At 53.2% G+C, this 16,727-nt stretch overlaps 7 protein-coding genes and 1 non-coding gene across 8 annotated transcripts; 4 read left to right on the top strand and 4 right to left on the bottom strand.

Moving 5' to 3' along the window:
• Positions 1–1,851: 1,851 nt before the first annotated feature.
• On the bottom strand, positions 1,852–2,993 carry V8C40DRAFT_79732 (uncharacterized protein). Its single transcript, XM_083223438.1, has one exon. It carries the CDS (start codon positions 2,573–2,575, stop codon positions 2,000–2,002), a length of 576 nt encoding a protein of 191 aa, XP_083069499.1. The 5' UTR covers positions 2,576–2,993; the 3' UTR covers positions 1,852–1,999.
• A 1,895-nt stretch (positions 2,994–4,888) lies between these two features.
• V8C40DRAFT_253904 (uncharacterized protein) lies at positions 4,889–5,619 on the top strand. The gene has a single exon (XM_083217716.1). The coding sequence runs from the start codon at positions 4,911–4,913 to the stop codon at positions 5,151–5,153; it is 243 nt and encodes an 80-aa protein (XP_083069500.1). The 5' UTR covers positions 4,889–4,910; the 3' UTR covers positions 5,154–5,619.
• Positions 5,620–5,868: 249 nt separating this feature from the next.
• Positions 5,869–8,417, top strand: V8C40DRAFT_79744 (6-phosphofructo-2-kinase-domain-containing protein). Its single transcript, XM_083223439.1, has 3 exons — positions 5,869–6,283; positions 6,469–7,318; positions 7,391–8,417. Exons 1-3 carry the CDS (start codon positions 6,018–6,020, stop codon positions 8,246–8,248), a joined length of 1,974 nt encoding a protein of 657 aa, XP_083069501.1. The 5' UTR covers positions 5,869–6,017; the 3' UTR covers positions 8,249–8,417.
• Positions 8,418–8,979: 562 nt separating this feature from the next.
• On the bottom strand, positions 8,980–10,756 carry V8C40DRAFT_253908 (rRNA-processing protein SOF1). The gene has a single exon (XM_083217717.1). It carries the CDS (start codon positions 10,592–10,594, stop codon positions 9,257–9,259), a length of 1,338 nt encoding a protein of 445 aa, XP_083069502.1. The 5' UTR covers positions 10,595–10,756; the 3' UTR covers positions 8,980–9,256.
• Positions 10,757–10,923: 167 nt separating this feature from the next.
• V8C40DRAFT_253910 (DNA-directed RNA polymerase II core subunit RPB3) lies at positions 10,924–12,698 on the top strand. The gene is made up of 3 exons (XM_083217718.1): positions 10,924–11,179; positions 11,250–11,818; positions 11,879–12,698. Exons 1-3 carry the CDS (start codon positions 11,108–11,110, stop codon positions 12,366–12,368), a joined length of 1,131 nt encoding a protein of 376 aa, XP_083069503.1. The 5' UTR covers positions 10,924–11,107; the 3' UTR covers positions 12,369–12,698.
• Positions 12,486–14,657, bottom strand: V8C40DRAFT_253913 (mitochondrial carrier domain-containing protein). Its single transcript, XM_083217719.1, has 3 exons — positions 14,047–14,657; positions 13,945–13,949; positions 12,486–13,779 (listed from the first exon to the last, which is right to left on the bottom strand). Exons 1-3 carry the CDS (start codon positions 14,195–14,197, stop codon positions 13,069–13,071), a joined length of 867 nt encoding a protein of 288 aa, XP_083069504.1. The 5' UTR covers positions 14,198–14,657; the 3' UTR covers positions 12,486–13,068.
• A 418-nt stretch (positions 14,658–15,075) lies between these two features.
• Positions 15,076–16,385, top strand: V8C40DRAFT_79797 (F-box protein). The gene has a single exon (XM_083223440.1). It carries the CDS (start codon positions 15,159–15,161, stop codon positions 16,215–16,217), a length of 1,059 nt encoding a protein of 352 aa, XP_083069505.1. The 5' UTR covers positions 15,076–15,158; the 3' UTR covers positions 16,218–16,385.
• Positions 16,386–16,588: 203 nt separating this feature from the next.
• Positions 16,589–16,686, bottom strand: V8C40DRAFT_t178. The gene has a single exon. It is a non-coding gene; the product is annotated as a tRNA-Leu (tRNA).
• Positions 16,687–16,727: the final 41 nt, after the last annotated feature.

Below are 16,727 nucleotides of genomic sequence, written 5' to 3' on the forward strand. Positions count from 1 at the left end.
GCTGCGCTTTCGGAACAGTTCTCCCCTGTCAGCCTTGCACCGATCGTCTTGCTCAACTGTGATTTCAACGCAGGAACGGCAAATGGTTCGCTGAATTCGGGGCTACTGTAGCTGGCGTCACGCCCCCCACGCCCAAAACCTGGCCTACCAAGCCTAGAAAGACCAAGGAGGAGCTACTACGTTGGGGACCCCCATTTTGTATCTTGCAAATATGGACTTGTCAGAGGAATCCCTTATCCGCCCGTCTCCGTCTGGGTAACACGCGTGCTCAAGATCGCTGTCGTTTCTCACTCTTTGCGAGTATTGCGCGGGGTATGATGGGGGGAGGGGAGGCGAGTGTCTTGGTAGTGCTACCCAGTACTACTACAGATACTACCTTACCTGTACGTACAAGTACGACTCATACGGGTTCTATAACTGGGTATGAAAACAGGCGATTTTGGCATTATTGCTGAATTCACTGCGTGGGAGTGAGAAACGCGAGCAAGAGGAAGAGACCAAGCTGATGCAACATTTAGTTTTGTGGTCCCCCGAGCCCACCGAGATCGTTGGCTTGACGATCAGGGTCTTGCGCTCATTTTACGTTGCGCATCTGGCGCTTGGTGCGGATTTCGCAAGCCATTTCAAGTGCTCAAACCCACTCAGTCGCAAATGCTCCGGAGACGCTCTATTCTTGTGCCCTCGGACCCCGAAGCGATCACTTGCACTAATGTTACAGATCATTATTCCATTTTGTCAGCCATGCTAGCTTTGCCGCCTCTGGCCCTTTGGGGAAGCTTGCGAAGACTCACACCAACAAGGATCATCCATTGCTCAGTATGCAAACCGGTCCGGAAACACCGAGCAACCTCTACAGCACTCTACGGCAGCTTGGCATCCAATATTCACGAAAAGGGTGCGGTACAAACGAGTAGCACACGAGGCATATGAAAGGATGCAAGCACGGACTTGTTCTGTAGGCACAGAGTTCCGTTTCCACTGTCAAACTGTCATGCCTAGGCGACGTAGATTAAGTGGTGAGATTAGTCGACAGAGCTGAGCTACGGGTAGCGTGTTCTGCCACCGACACCGAAATAAGCTTCGGCGTGAGGCTCGTCTTTGACATACGACAGACCATGAGATTTTTCGCTGGCTCACTGAAATTGGCCAAACCCTGGACGGCCCGGGAGAAACCCCCCGTGGGCCGCGCCAGCTTCAGCGAAGGTGGGCATAACCGCCGAATCCTGCTGGATTCATCAACGCAGCATATGGATATACAGGCGCGAGCACGAGCACGAGCACAAACCATCCCCCATATCCGGTCGTCTGTTGTTCGCGCGCGCGCTCGTCAGCAGGGCACATGATGATGCGCCGTCGAACAGCATGGCGTAGCGATCGATCTGAGCAAGTAGTACAGCACAGCATGGGGGCTGGAATGGCTACCATTTCTCGCCTGACACGACAGCACAGCAGCGATGCTGTCATCTCTACCTACCATCAAGATGCCCACGTTGTCTCATGACTGGCGAAGGCAGATCCCCCAAGCACCGCACTGCCATTGGGCGTGGACCAAAAAGGGGGCGGCCACCAAGCCTTAGCTATCTGTCTGCCTCAGCATCCGCCAAGAAATGGTAAGATATGCGATATGCCTTCTGCTTAGGCCGTCGTACTTGGAACAGCGACAATGTCTTGGGATATTACCATGGCGTGAAACCATCTGACAAACAGCTGGTGCTTGGATGGGGTAAAAGGGGCGCGTAAATTAAGCATACGCAGCCATGTCTCTCTGACTTGTCTCTGAGCCCCCTTCATCTGCGCACGCTGCTCCGTACGAGTCCTCTGTACCACCAGGTCTCACCTTAATCTCAACGTCTTGGCTTGTTGAGGCCATCACTTTGTCTCAGCCGTGGCCTTGGCCTGTACTGTACGGTACGAGTACGGTTCAGGCTCAGCACCGTACTCGTATGGGCTTGATATTACGTTGGATCCATGCACCATCGACGTGAGATGCGAGAGTGCGCTACCGATTCAATAGATGGAAGAAGCCCCTGTAAACACCATCCGCCTCACTACGAAGCACTAAGACGTCAAGGCATGTTGGTGAAGGCACCAAGTTAGTGCGTGGACGGCGGCGTACCGGTACTTTTATGGAGCAGTGCTCCGTCCACTCACTTTTGCACACAGTCGAGCCGTTTCGCTTCCCCCTGGTCTTGTATGACGTCGGCCGGGTGCTAACAATGCCGTGCCTCTGCCAAAGCAGGCTCAACACTTCATGCTTTTTCGGTGCATATTGTTGGGCCACGCTTGCAGAGCGAGACGGTACAGCAGGATGCAAAGAGTGACAAACGTGGCTAAAGAAAAGTAAGGCTGGCGTGGTCACCTTGACACAATTACGAGTGCTGGGTACATGGGAGAGGACAAGAACCATGAGCATGGGTGGCACTCGACATGAATCACATCCGGTGTCGTGACGAGCCGTTGGTTCTAGGTGGTGGTTATTATCAGATTTCCCGTTTTTGCAGCATGCATGTGAATTCCACGCATGCCCAAAGATTATTACGCGAAGAGGAAGGGTAATGGCCAGCCTGCCAATCATAGCGCCCGAGTCGCATCAGAGCGCCCTTTGCGAGCTGGGCCTTGATCCGTCATGTCCGATGCTACTACGCGAAGAAAAATGGTCCGCTATCGGCGACACGGGAGAGATGAGGGGCTATGGTGTCGAGCAAGTCCATTGACAAACCCGTGAGACATGGGTTTCGCAGTTCCAAATGGTTCTACCAAGTACAAAGTGCACAGCAATGACTGATGCCTTGCAGGGAGGACAAAAGAGCATGATAAGATTACGGCCAACGGTCTGCCCTTGCTTTGGGACGAGCGGTCATGGATTTGGAGAGATGTGAGCTTGGGAGGATCGAGACAGCCACAGGGCCCGTGGGGGGAATCGATGGTGATTGGCCCAGAATATTTCAAACCAGTTAGAAGGCGGTTGAACAACCAAATTAGCACGTGTCAAGTACAGAGGTGGCCGTGGGTTGTTGAGCTGGGGATGAGATATGCACACCCTCCCGGAGACAAGCTTGGGACACCCTCTTGGTGCTCCAATGGAACGGCCAAATTCCTTGTTCCTGCTGGAGCAGCCTTTTTGGGGAGCCTTTGCGTTGCCCGCTGTTGTCACTGCTGCAGAACGATGAATGGGAACGTGAGGGTGGCGAAGCCAAGAAGAGAGGAAAAGGGGATCATCGCTGGTGTCCATCCATCGCCATCATCTGCCGCAAGCTGCATCATTTTGCATGCCTTGGTCTTGTCACGCAGCCCACGTCGGTGATTGCAAAATTACGTAGTTGCACAAGTCTACTGACGAGGCTTGACAGCATCACGACCGCTCAATCTCGCAGGTTGTCGCGGTTAGCGACAGAAACAGAGCATTGTGAGCATATGATGGGGGCGATGACGGGCAACACGGGATAGCTGAGCAGCACCGGCACTGGAGCTTCCGGCGGCGTGCAGGCGGCTTGCGGCTGGTGGTTGCGCACGGCATGCTGCTATTAATGAAAATCGCGGGGATGGAGAGATAGAGAGAGATCCAAGGCAGCACCACATCGATCCTTGGAAGGGATAGACTGGGGGTGCGGCACCAGAGGCTGAAAAGGATGAGACATGGCGGAGGCGTGTGTATCCCGAGACGGCAGAAGAAATATTCACAGAAGCCGCCGAGCGCGCCAAGCAGGAGCAAAATCCTCAGAGACCAATGGAAAAAGGAAGCAAAAAACTGCCAACCAGCAACAAGTTGGTTCGCCCGTAATACTGGACTCGGACGGCGGAAATTTGAAGCAATTGAAGCCACCCCCCTGGCGTTTGAGAAACGAGGCCCGGCCGTCTCTCGGCGCGAATCCGATCAGGTCCAGCTACAGGGACACGAGGCACAAAGGCCGTTTCGGTGCTGAAATGGACGTCTTTTCATACGCTTCTTCTCTTAGGGCCGTCTATTCCGCCTTAACTGCATGACGCGAGCCAGCTTGCCTGCATGCTACGGATCTTACTATTACTTGCTAGAGGTAGTATCAAATTGTTAGAGATGGGTAGTACGACATGTACGAAGGAGCATGTACATCCAATACTCCATGGAGGGCATGGGCATGTAACTTGCTTGGCCCAGCCCAGGGAGGGCACGCTGCCGCCCACTTGGCAACGCTTGTCTGGATAGAGGGACGTGGAATATGTCCGATGTAGAAGAGAGCACAGGCTGAGCAGAGTGGGCTGGTCTTTTCCAAGGTGAGATGGTGCATTCGAAGCGCCATGCCATGCACGGAGTTTGGCGTTGGCACCTCTGAGTCGTTACATGTAGGCATATGTAGGAGCCTTTTTTGGGTTGTCTATGTGGTCTTGTATAAAGCCCTGGTGCTCCATGTGGGAGGCTGCATTTTTGACTCTGATTTTCAATACTCGTCTTCTGCTCCATAGGCTCTCTGCCCATCTTGAAAGATAAGACGCCTGCTTGATATCAACAAACCACAGCATCCCTTGTCCTTGTTTCGGTGTCTATCTTTAGTACAAAGAGTCAGGTACATATTCGACTGCGAACGAACTCTCACCACTCAAAGGCTGGCTCCTGTCCACCTGTACTTTATTACGAGTCCACAGCCCCGACGGCAAACCTCGACGATAGTATCTGTTGCTGCTATTCGCCCTCTTCAGCGAGCTTCGCCGTCATTATCGATCGACCTGTCCTGGTTCGGGCTAACAACCCGGAACGTCACCTCACCTCGCTGAATCCTGAGACGGTTCGTATCAGCCAAATTGGGCACAGTTGCTCTCCCGTCATCAAAGCCTCCTTTCCGGTGGCCATATAACGGGCTTCTGACGTATGTTGGCTCCCGCGCACACCTGATCAATCACCTGTGTTGTTATTATTGTGGGCTGCGATTTTTTGTATGAGGCGCGAGCACGCTGCCCTATTATGGATCCCAGCTTATCTTTTGGCATCTCATTTATTCATGCACCCAGGTGCCGGCATGATGCTAACGAGATTTTATTACGCAGCGGTTAGCATTTTCGCCGTCCACGAAACCATTTCGATTTTTTGCTGCGACTTTGTTCTTGTTTCACGTCGGCCATATATTACGGCATCTTCGCTCTCCCACACTACTCACACGCTCAGTCCAAGTCTCGCCTAGGCCAGCTTACTGTACTGTATTCCATCTTCTTCCAGTCTCAAAACGGACTCGATCTCCTCGCACCGGATTCGACCACAAAGTGCCAGCCCGACTCCACCCCAACACTTATCAACCCGCGCTTGTACCTGTACCAGTGCCTGCACTTGTGACTGCACTTGTACCTTGTACCTTTTGCCCCTCTACCGCACTTCCAAACACAACCGCCGTCAACTGGCCGGTCACAGGCACCCCCAGCGTCAGCCCCTCCCTCAGCAAGCCTCACGCTGCAAGTACCGGTACTTGCGGCCACCTCAGACCCCCAAACTTCGCACTGCGCTCCCTGGAACGCCGCTGGCACAGGGCCCTGGCCCGCTAACACAGCACACCCCTACAGAGCGCTCCAGCCCACTCATCCAACCCACGAGCCGGTTTCGCAGGGTGCCGCAGCGGGCTAGCACGCTATTGGACGCGCCAAATGCTGCAGGCCATTTATTTCCCTGCGAGTGCGAGCCTTCTAGGCTCTCCCCCGTTTGCGTCAAAACACAGGCCTGGACATTTACATTTGCTCTCCAACCTTGATCCTGCATCTGTATCTCTCCAAATGCCTTCCGCAGTGTCTTTTAGCAGAGAAGGTGTGTAACCTGTCCATCGCTTCCGCCAGTCGCAATCTCGTTTCTTTATCTTTTCCTCTTTTAATTGCATCGGCTTCACTCTTTTCCGGGTCTTTTGTTCCCCCTCCAACCCACCTGGTTCGCCTCGTCATAATTTTTTTTTCTGCGCCAAAGTTGCGCCCCCATCATCGAGAAACTTCCTGCTTACCTGCCCCTCCTCGCAACAGACGCTGGACGACGACTCGCAAAGCAATCGGCACTCGCAAAGCTTGTCATGAACAACCGGCTCTTCTCATCACCGCCGTCGCCTCCTTCCACCTCTCCCTCGTCGACCTCGCCCGCCTCTCCCGAACTGGAGCATCAGCATCCCCACCATCTGGCTGTGCTGCCGCCCCCCGCCAAAGATGTCTACAGCACGCTGCCGGTCCCGATCGCACCGATTCCAGCCATGGTCAATGTCGCGCACCTTATGAACGACTTGACAGAGACGCCGCCGTATTCGAGGAGCGTCACGTCGACTGCTCCCAGCTCGCCACGCATGTGAGTGCTTACAAAACGTCCTTTCATTGTTGTGGTGGATTCCCCATATATCCCGGCGATTTTGTTTCGCCTTTGTTCTGGGCTCGAAGGGTTTTTTTTTCTCCACCACAAAATCAGGCTCAATCCATGACGGCGACTACGTCACTCGCCAAGAACGCAGGCTAATGTACCGGGAAAAACAATAGGCCTCCTCAGCGACAGAATTCTGGCAGCCAGACTCCCCGAGTTCGACCGCATGCGACGACTCTCAATATCCCGGGCATGACCCGGTCCAAGGTTTCGCCTGATGGACGGATACCTCAGCGCGACGTGGCCGCCAAGCTCGTCATTGTCATGGTCGGCTTGCCGGCTCGCGGAAAATCATACATCACAAAGAAGCTCCAGCGCTATCTGACATGGCAGCAGCACGAATCGCGCATCTTCAACGTGGGCAATCGGCGGCGGAAGACGGCTGGTCGCAAGGTCTCGATTCACCCCAAGCTGGCACCAGAACCCGACTGCCTTGATCCTCCAGTTCAAGCTGCTGAGATTCTACTGAATGGCATGCCAGCCCCTAGCGGTTTGTTGAGCCCGCGACACCGAGAAGAGCCTACGGCATTCGATCTCAACCAAGCCGAATCACAGCAGGATGCAGACCAATCTGCCCAATTCTTCGACCCCAAGAACGAAAAGGCTGCGGCCTTCAGAGAGCAGGTGGCTATGGATACCCTGGACGAGCTCCTGGACTACCTTTTGAACGAGGGTGGTGCCGTGGGTATCCTTGATGCTACAAATAGCACTATCGCGCGAAGACAGCACGTCGTGGATCACATTAAGCAGAGAGAACCCAAGCTTGGTATCTTGTTTATCGAGAGTATCTGCAGAGATCCAGACTTGCTTGAGGCAAACATGCGACTGAAGCTTTCTGGCCCCGATTATCGGGATAAGGATCCAATCCAGTCACTGGCGGATTTCAAGGCCCGAGTTGAGGCCTACGCTAGCGCATACGAGCCCCTTGGAGAGTACGAGGAAGAGCACGATATGCAATACATTCAGGTACGTTGAGCGGTATACAGGCTGCAAGAAGCCTTTCCTTTCTTTCTTCATCATTTCGCTAACCTCCTTTAGATGGTCGATGTTGGACGAAAGTTGATTCAGCACAGACTCAAGGGATTTTTAAGCGGCGGGCTCAGCACTTACCTTTCCAGCTTCAACCTCGCCCCCCGCCAGATTTGGATCACCCGCCATGGCCAAAGCATCGACAACGAGCTTGGCAAATTAGGTGGTGATTCTGCTCTTACCGAGCGAGGCCATTGCTACGCCCAAGCTCTCCATCGCTTCATCACTCACAAACGAAAGGAGTGGATCATGGAGCAGAAGAGCAAGATGGCGCAGGCGTCATTTCCACCTCTTCCAGGCGACAACACTCCACCTTATCCAGACATGTACAGCGATGTGGACGAGAAGAATTTTTGCGTCTGGACATCAATGCTGCAGCGCAGCGTGGAGACGGCCGAATACTTTGACGTTGACGATGACTACGACGTCAAGAACTGGGAAATGCTCAACGAGCTCAACTCGGGCCAGTTCGAGGGCATGACATACGAAGAGATTGCGGCCAAGTTCCCCGAGGAGTTCAAGAAGCGTGCCAACGACAAGCTCAACTACATCTACCCGGGTGTCGGCGGTGAAGGCTACCTTCAGGTTATTAGCCGCCTCCGCGACATGGTGCGGGAGATTGAGCGCATTACTGACCACGTTTTGATCATTGGACACCGGTCTGTTTGCCGTGTCCTGATGGCGTATTTCATGGACTTGACTCGAGAGGACATTACCGACATGGACGTGCCCCTGGGCATGCTCTATTCCATCGAACCCAAGCCTTATGGCATTGCCTTCCACGCCTACCGCTATAACGAAGGGCGAGGCTGGTTTGACGAAATGTCCAACTACAAGCCTCAAAAGGCTGCTCGTGGCAGCGTCTAAAGCCCCTTTTCATACCGCCTCTTCTAATTCTCTCTTCTCGTTACTTTTTTTTTTTCTTCCTTTTTTCTTTTCCTTCTTTCTCGATTTTTTTTAAGATATCCGCCGGGATAAGCAGGCCAGGCAATGCATTAGTTGTACAACAAGAACGGAACAAATTTGGCGTTGAGACGATAAGCGAGGAAGGGTAGGGATTTTTACGGCGGCGGGTGATAAGTTACTATACAGGGAGAAACAGGACAACTTCATTAACGACTACACTCTTTACAACCTACAGAGCGGAAGAGAATTGCTCGTTGACCACATGTGGACACGAGCTCTCCTGTGACTGAGCGCTGGTATGCCTCGAGAACACCCTCTAGTTTTTTCTTTTCTTTGTTGCTTGGTTTTCCCGAGATTTTTTCCTTTGTTCTTCATCCGGCTTGAGGCAAGCTTTACGGCGTTTAAAGGGGGACAAGAAAGAGGCAAATACGGAATTTTAGCCTGCTTATGGATTTGCCTTTGCTTTTTTTTTTTTCTACTTGATTGATCGGCAGCACTTGATTTGTGTGCCGCGTTGTTACTTTAGGCGATGAAGACTAGACGAAAAGTAACGATATGTTTTGTCTTTTATGAACTTTTTCAAAGACAGATTGCTTAAGATTTTGCGTCTAGCCGTGATGTCGTCGTATATGTTCTTGTAATTCTTGAGGGAGGATAGCAGTCTCTTACATGTGTTGTTTTGTTTGAAGAGAAAATTGTTTGCGTTTCTTTTTACTATAGTAGTATGATGAGAACAAACAAATGTACAAATAAAAGACCTCCCTACTATGTATACTACCAGCAGATCTAGCTTTACAGATTGAGACAGTAATTATTTTGGGTCTCCTAGAAGAAATCCTCGTTCCTTAAACGCCGTGCCATGCAAACAACCTTTTGACAAAATCCCAAGTTTAAAACCCCCCTTGCCAATTTTATAAACCTCCAATAAACAAGGACCAAACCAAGCACCAGCAGAAATCCGCAGAAAGATTACTTTTCTCGAGCCAAGACCATCTTTTCTCTCTCGCTTTTCCGGGCCTGGAACTGCTTGCTCGAGTGCTTCCGCTCGTTCTCCTCGCGGCGCTTGATGGACTTGAGCTCCTCGTTCTTGATCTCGCCGGCCTTCTTGACAACCTTTGGTGTGTGACGGTGGCGCTTGATGCGGGCAATCTCGGGCATGTGGCCGTAGCGGCGGACGAGGGCGTCATTGTACTCGAGGGCCTGGCGGTGGCGGGCGGACTTTACGCCCTGTCTCTGGGAGGCGTTTGCGCGCCAGAGGCGGATGTTGCCGTCGTCGGAGCCGGAGAGGAGATACTTTGCGTCGGGGGTCCATTTGGCGGAGAGGACGCGCTGCATGCGCTTCGTGTGGTACATGTCGCGGGAGTGCCCCCGGTCGCGGTTCCAGAGGCGGACGGTGCGGTCCCAGGAGGCGGAGACGAGCTCCTCTCCCGTGGGGGAGAACTCGACGTCCATGACGGCGGCGACGTGGCCCTTGAGGACGTTGCGGGCGCGGTCCATCTTGCGCATGTCGAAGAGGTAGATGTTGTGGTCCTCGGAGGCGGCGGCGAAGTTGAAGGCCTCCATGGGGGACCAGGAGATGCGGTTGCAGGCGAAGGTGAGAACGGACTTTGCGACGGCGGCGGAGGTGCGCAGGTCGTAGATGACGATGGAGCGGTCGTTGGAGCACGAGGCGAGGACGGACGTCTCGACGTAGTTGAAGGCGACGTTTGTGATTGTGTCGGTGGAAGTTGGCCAGTGGAGCACCTCGGGGGCGGCCGTGTGCCGCTCGAGATCATAGACGGAGATGACACTCGACGCAACAGCAAAGGCATTTTTCGAGCGGTGGTGCGAGAGACTGGTGAAGGCGCCGGCGCCGAGCCACGATGAGATCGGAGCAGAGTCGCTGGGCAGATTGTACGGATCATAGAGCTTGACGGTGCGGTCGGCGGCGCAGGTCAGCAGCTTCTGGTCCCTAGTCCACTCGAGGCCCTTGACGATGTTTTCGTGCGCTGTAGTATGCCAAACTTCCTCCCTCGAGGCGAGATCCCAGACCTTGACGACGCCATCACCGCTGCCGCTGGCGAAGCGCTCGAGCGAGTTGGGGTCCTTTGCCAGCGAGTAGACGCCGTCGACGTGGCCCCTGCCCATCTGGCCGATGAAGGGCGCGGCGTGCATGCGCTCCAGCTTGACAGCATTGAGGGCTCGTTTGTACTCGCGCGCTCGCTCAAAGGGGTGAACGGCCGAGTCGAGGTTTCGCGGCTGCTTGACGGTGTCGGTGCCGGGAGGCTGGTGGGCCGATACGGATCGGCTGATGGCCTTGATCTTCATGTTTGGTGTTTTTGTTTTTTTTGCTGATTTTCTATGCAATTGCTGTTTGCGATGGTATTCAGCCTAGGGTTGGTAGTTGGTGGATGGCGCAACTGGGATGCATCGAAATTTTTTTATCAAGAGATTCAGAAGCTTCAGAATTTAGCACTTCTCCAATTGCTGCTGCTGGCTTGTAGTTCTCAATTGGTTTCGCGGGGAGAACTTTTTTTTCCTTATCGCGATGCTGGGGAGGTTCCGATAAGAGGCGGAATTACTAATACTCCGGCTCACTTTGCTCCTAATCGATACGGCGGGCGCGTTCTCAACACTGCGCATTGAACTGCTGGCTTGTCAACTCTCCTTCACTTTCTCTTAACGGCACTTTGTTATCAAAGTCTGCCCCCCTCATCACGGCAAGCTTTTGCATATTTCTTATCCTTGCTTTCTTCAACGCTCGAATCGGAAAAAAAGAATCGAACCAATCCAACTTCATTGCCCTTCGTGCGCCGGAGTCCGGCCAGCTTTTTCGTCAGGATGGATGCCTTGCATTATGATCCGATGGCTATGGATGGGGAGCCCGAGCAGCCCCAGGTCAAAATTTCAGCGGTATGACAGAGTCTCATGGATAGCATGGTTGAGTATTGGCCTGACTGTTTTGTTTTTTACCGTACTCCAGGCCGATAGCACACGCGTGGACTTTGAGCTCTCAAGAACGAACCTGCCGTTCGCCAACGCCCTGCGACGAATCATCCAGGCCGAAGTGCCGACAATCGCCATCGACTTGGTGGAAATCGAAGTCAACAGCTCTGTCTTGGCCGACGAGTTCATCGCACATCGACTTGGCCTAATTCCTCTCGACTCCAAGGGGGTCAACGAACTCAACTACTCCCGTGACTGCGACTGTGAACAGTATTGCGAGCAATGCAGTGTCAGCCTCACGCTGCACGCAAAGTGCACAAGCGACGAAATCATGAAGGTCTACGCTCGGGATCTGGTTGCTGATGGACGCCATGCGAATTCAGTTGGAACTCCCATCATTACGGATCCGGAGGGTCTGGGATGCTTGATTGCCAAGCTGCGAAAGGATCAGGAGCTCAAGATTACGTGTATTGCGAAGAAGGGCATTGCAAAGGAGCATGCAAAGTGGATGCCGACGTCGGCAGTTGGTTTCGAATACGACCCTCACAACAAGCTGCACCATCTCGACATGTGGTTTGAAAACAATACCGACCCGGAGAAGGAATGGTAAGCAGACAATCTTTTTCCGAGGTGGCGGTCAGGGTGGCAATCTAACATGTGCTCTAGGCCCAAGAGCAAATACGCTCAGTGGGAGGAACCCCTTCAAGAAGGCGAGCCCTTTGACTATGACGCAGTGCCGAACCGATTCTACTTCGAAGTTGAGGCATCAGGAACCATGGAACCGGATTTGATTATCCAAGGAGGCATTCGAGTACTGCAGCAAAAGATTGGAGGGCTGCTAAAGGGACTCGACCCCAGGAAATACGGTGGCGACGATACCGACATGGACGGCCCCCGAAGTCCCGATATGAACATGGATGGCGGCACCACACCTTGGCAGGACGGCGGATACACAACTCCATACGGAAACAATACGGCATACGGAGGTGGAAACACGGCCTATGGAGGCGGCACTTCATACGGCGGCAGCGCAACAGCCTACGGAAATGGCACGGCTTATGGCGGCAGCTCGACGTCGTATGGTGGCTCTGCGGCAGGCGGTTCGAATGCAGGATACGGATCGGGACCTTATAGCCAAGGCAACTCTTGGCAGTAAACGGATGAGGGCGTTTGTTGGGATGGCTGGGAACCTTTTTTTTATTTTTCTTATCTCGCATGAGCAAGGATGATTTCGCGCTTCTGGATTGTACAATATTTTGGGGGCCAACAGCGTATTAATTAGAGAGGTGAGTCGGATTCTATTTCTGAAAACCGAGAAAAAAAGGAATGTAAGCAAAAAAGCAAAACAAAAGCAGACACTCTGAAATAATATCCATGGATACCCTCTTGCCAGTCGTTTGTTCATTCTACCTATTTGTCTATGTATGGATATGTCCAGAAAGAGTCAGGGGCGCCACGGCCCTTGGTGATGTGAGTGTGGTTTTTGGCTCGTCAAGAAAATACAAAATGCGAATCGAAGGACAGCAGAAAAGTGAAGGAAAGATGAAAGGAAACAGAAAAATGCCGAGGTGAAACAACCGCCGAGAAATCTATCAAAACGCCGCCCGCATTTTTTATACAAACCCGTCACCCATCACTCACTCATTGGATTGATTGCTTTTTTTTTCCCCCGCCTTGTCTCTCCCCTTACCCAAAGCATTGTCGCCTGCCGGTTTGTCTATGTGGCTTTCTCATCCAAGCCTTTTACCTTTCTATATACCTTGCGGTGCATCTCTAGGAAGACGAATGTACAAATAGTGTGTCTATCGAGGTCAGTGGATGAGGGAACACACAAGGGGGTAGGTTTCTTTGTCGACTTACGGGCCAAGCCGCAGGAAGCTGGGCACCCAGCCCTTGAACATCCAGCGGATACCCTCGGCTCTGTTGATGTCTCTTACAAGATGCAGGATGCCTTGCTTGTGCGACGTGGACATGACACGGGTCTTGATGACATCGATGGGGCTTGTTGCCGTGGCAGCAGCCAGACCGGCCAGGAAGGACGCAGTGAAGTGCGTGGTGAGGGAGTCGCCCATGGGGGTGTAGTCCAGCAGCAGGCGCTTGAAGGTGTCGTAGGTCGCGAGCTGGCCGGCGGTCATGACGGCGGCGCGGCAGCTGTTGGGCAGCCAGCCGCGGAACCAGCTCAGGGCGCCCTCCTCCCTGGCCATGCGGACCATGCCGTCGAGGGCGTGCTTGTAGTTGCGGCGCTCGGCCGGCGGCAGGGCGGCGTCGTGCTGCATGCGCACGTTGATCACATCGGCAAAGTTGCCGGCAATGCCGCCGACGAAACCCGAGCCGACGGCCATGGCTATCAGCGCGGGGAACGACGGCTCCTTGCCGCCATGGCTCCGGATGTAGCGCTGCTTGACCTCCTCGTAGATGCCGAACCGGGCGGTCGAGTACGTGAGCTGGCGGAGCAGCGACGCCGAGATGCCGCTGTAGAGGCCGAGCGGTCCATCGTTTTTCACGACGTGGACAAAGGTCCCGCTCATGGACTTGGGCGCATCGGGCTTGCGAGTTTGCAGGCGGACCTGGTTTCGAGAGAGTTAGAAGAAGAAGAAGAAGAAGAAGAAGGTAAACCCTTTGTTTCACATGAAGCTTTTTCTTCAAAAACTCGGGACATAGAATATCGCGACTGGGGGGGTTGCGCCGAACATCGGCGGATGCAATTGGGGTCACATCTCAAAATCCCGTACCTTGACTATTGTATTATAACTGGGTCAGCACGGGAATTGGAAGGGCGCAGCAGCAGCAAAGACGAGAAGCCAAAAAAAAAAGGAGGCAAAAGGCACACATACTCAAGTCCAATGGATGCGTAACGCAGGCGGCCAAGCTGCTTGCGCTTCCTCCAAACCAGAAGGGATACCGCACGACTGGCGCTCTCAGCTTCTTCTTCTTTTCGGCTTGCAGCTGCGGCTCGGCCGCCTGAACTGCAGATGCTGAGGTCATCGTTGCCGGTTGCGCAACAGCGTCGAGTCGAGAGAGTTCAATGAACGACAGAGGCGACAGAGAGCTACGGAAGGGACATTCCAACGCTGAGGAAGCATTCAAGATATATTTCTTTTCCCTTATTTCCGAGTTTCTGGGTCGGGGTTTTTGTACTTGTTTCCGCAACCCCTAGTTCCCCGTTCTTTTTTTTTTTCCTCAGCTGCTTTTTTCTCTCTCCTTTCCCACGATATCCGAAAACTGGAGCCGGGTAGCGGTAGCAAGGAGAGGGGGGTTGAGATCTGACGGGCGCAAAGGACAAACGGCGAGGGAGCGAAGCCGGCACAGCTTAACTGCAAGCTTGGTGAATTGATTGGAAATACTTGGAGGATTGTCTGATTCTGCTGGCACTTAAACGGAGCAACTTTATCAGCCCCGTAGATTTTTCTTATCCAGATCGGCTAATTTGCAGCCGTCCGTTGACGTCGGCGTGGCAGAAAACGCAGCCGCCCGGGGCCGAAAGGCGGTGAGGACGTCGCAGCTGGATTTGGTTTGCATGTCATTCATTGCAATTTACAGGTATTTGGATAGGATTTTGCAATGCATGCATGTGCTAATCCGTTAGATCACTAGCAGCGTGCTAACAAGCTCGTGGCACTGCTCCCTGCAGGCGCGAGTGGTATGTTCACATCATGTCCTGATGCATTATTACGTATGGGAAGCCCGTGTCAAATAGGCAAGTCGGTGAAAGCAAGACCTGGCGGGGGGAGAGCCAAACTTGTTCCATGGCTCTCGGGCCCCCCGTACTCTTGCATCTGATTTTTTTCTTCTCTACTCCTTATGCCTGTGTTTGTGCTCGTCTTGCCCCGTCGCTTTCATTCGTTGATTGTGCTGCTCCGCTATTTTTGACATTATGCTTGTGCTGTGAATTGAATTTACATCTTGGATGATTGAATGAGTGGTAGAAGAAGAAAAGAGACAAGACATGGCCTACGTCGGTTCAGCATTCCACCCGCTCTCCCATCCGTCACGAAAGACGACCCGTGAAATGCTACAGAGGGAGCAGGATGACGCCATTATCCGGACTACAGGCTATCACCGACGAGATTATGGCATGTCTGTTGTCCATGTCTGGCCCAGCGACCATTCCAAGGTGCGGTCGTCCATCTTGACGTCGTCCATCGTCTCTCGGGCGGGCTTGGGTGATCTTGATCGGCTGCCGGTGGAATTACTGTTGCAGGCTCTGCGTCAGATGGACATGCAAGCGCTCTTCGACCTTCGTCGGGTCAACCTCCGGGCGCGGCAAATCGTCGATTCTTTGAAAGAGTACAAGACGGCCGTGTCTTACGGCCTGACGGCTTACTGTGCGCTGTTGCGGATGAAGCTCGCGGCTCACGTCACCCTGCTGGACTTCTACCGAGTGCTGTGTTCTCAGGACTGCACCTTTTGCGGAAAGTTTGGCGGCTTTGTCTTTCTGCCGACGTGGATCCGCTGCTGCTTCGAGTGTATCGAGGAGGATCCGGAGACGAGGATGGTGACGGTGGCCGAAGTACGGAGACTGTTTCGGCTCACCCGCGCGGAAGTCGGCCGGCAACGGTCGTTCCAAGCACTGCCGGGTATCTACACCACGGGACTGTACTCGATGGAGAAGTCCTACCAGAGAGGCCGTGTCAAGCTGGTGCCTTATTTCCCTGCCATGAAGGAATTCGGCGATCGGCTGGACACGAGCGCGGCACGCTCTCAGCATCAACCCTTTTGGGACCCAATCCACAATTTCATGGCGTCGTGCGAACTGCCGTATTATGATCCGCGGGCCCGGACGGTCGAGTATGGAATATCATGTGCCGGCTGTGAGAGGAGCATTGCCGGGCAGGCTCCCGGGCAGGCTCCGTCGAGAGCGACAACCGCTCCGTGGGACAGGGTGTTTTCGCGAGACAACTTCTTGAAGCATTTCAAGATTTGTGCACATGCGCAGAAATTGTGGGCGTCTAGCCCAGAAGGCGTTCTCGAGGCCATCATCAAGCGAGATGCTTCTCAGTACTAAGTGATGGCAGCCGGGATAATCACTCGGTTGACATGAGACTGTTATACTTGGGACCTCAGTTGTTTAACTTGAGTCTAGGTTAAGCGACTCTTGGTTGAAGGCCATGAGCATGACTCATGATCTGATTATGACTGGCGTTTGATTGCATTGTTTGGAGTCAGGTACGGATTGCATAGCATTTGGGTTATGATTTTTAGGTAGGTCATCATGTTTGAGATTGGATCTGTACATATGAACTTTACAAGATGTTGTTGGGAGGTTTATATCGTCTAAAAGCACACTTATACCGCACATTACACATGCCAAAAGAAAAAAAAAGAGGAAACGAAGTGATTGTTACCATTCCTCAGAGAATGGCAAAAAAATGAATCTGACGAGAGTGGGACTCGAACCCACGCGGATTGCTCCACCAGGAATTGCTGTTAAGGTAGCCTTAACCTGACGCCATAACCAACTCGGCCATCTCGCCAATCCGATTGATGTTGAGGCGATGAAGCAGAATGTGGATAT

Source organism: Trichoderma camerunense (genome assembly GCF_050948025.1).
Source record: "Trichoderma camerunense strain CBS 138272 chromosome Unknown V8C40scaffold_18, whole genome shotgun sequence".
Lineage (NCBI taxonomy): Eukaryota > Fungi > Ascomycota > Sordariomycetes > Hypocreales > Hypocreaceae > Trichoderma > Trichoderma camerunense.

Coding starts and splice junctions, on each gene's coding strand:
- V8C40DRAFT_79732 (XM_083223438.1), bottom strand. CDS start 2,575: ATGATTGGCAGGCTGGCCATTACCCTTCCTCTTCGCGTAATAATCTTT.
- V8C40DRAFT_253904 (XM_083217716.1), top strand. CDS start 4,911: ATGAGGCGCGAGCACGCTGCCCTATTATGGATCCCAGCTTATCTTTTG.
- V8C40DRAFT_79744 (XM_083223439.1), top strand. CDS start 6,018: ATGAACAACCGGCTCTTCTCATCACCGCCGTCGCCTCCTTCCACCTCT. Junction 6,284..6,468: donor GCTCCCAGCTCGCCACGCAT/GTGAGTGCTTAC, acceptor GAAAAACAATAG/GCCTCCTCAGCGACAGAATT. Junction 7,319..7,390: donor ACGATATGCAATACATTCAG/GTACGTTGAGCG, acceptor AACCTCCTTTAG/ATGGTCGATGTTGGACGAAA.
- V8C40DRAFT_253908 (XM_083217717.1), bottom strand. CDS start 10,594: ATGAAGATCAAGGCCATCAGCCGATCCGTATCGGCCCACCAGCCTCCC.
- V8C40DRAFT_253910 (XM_083217718.1), top strand. CDS start 11,108: ATGGATGCCTTGCATTATGATCCGATGGCTATGGATGGGGAGCCCGAG. Junction 11,180..11,249: donor CCCAGGTCAAAATTTCAGCG/GTATGACAGAGT, acceptor ACCGTACTCCAG/GCCGATAGCACACGCGTGGA. Junction 11,819..11,878: donor ACCGACCCGGAGAAGGAATG/GTAAGCAGACAA, acceptor CATGTGCTCTAG/GCCCAAGAGCAAATACGCTC.
- V8C40DRAFT_253913 (XM_083217719.1), bottom strand. CDS start 14,197: ATGACCTCAGCATCTGCAGTTCAGGCGGCCGAGCCGCAGCTGCAAGCC.
- V8C40DRAFT_79797 (XM_083223440.1), top strand. CDS start 15,159: ATGGCCTACGTCGGTTCAGCATTCCACCCGCTCTCCCATCCGTCACGA.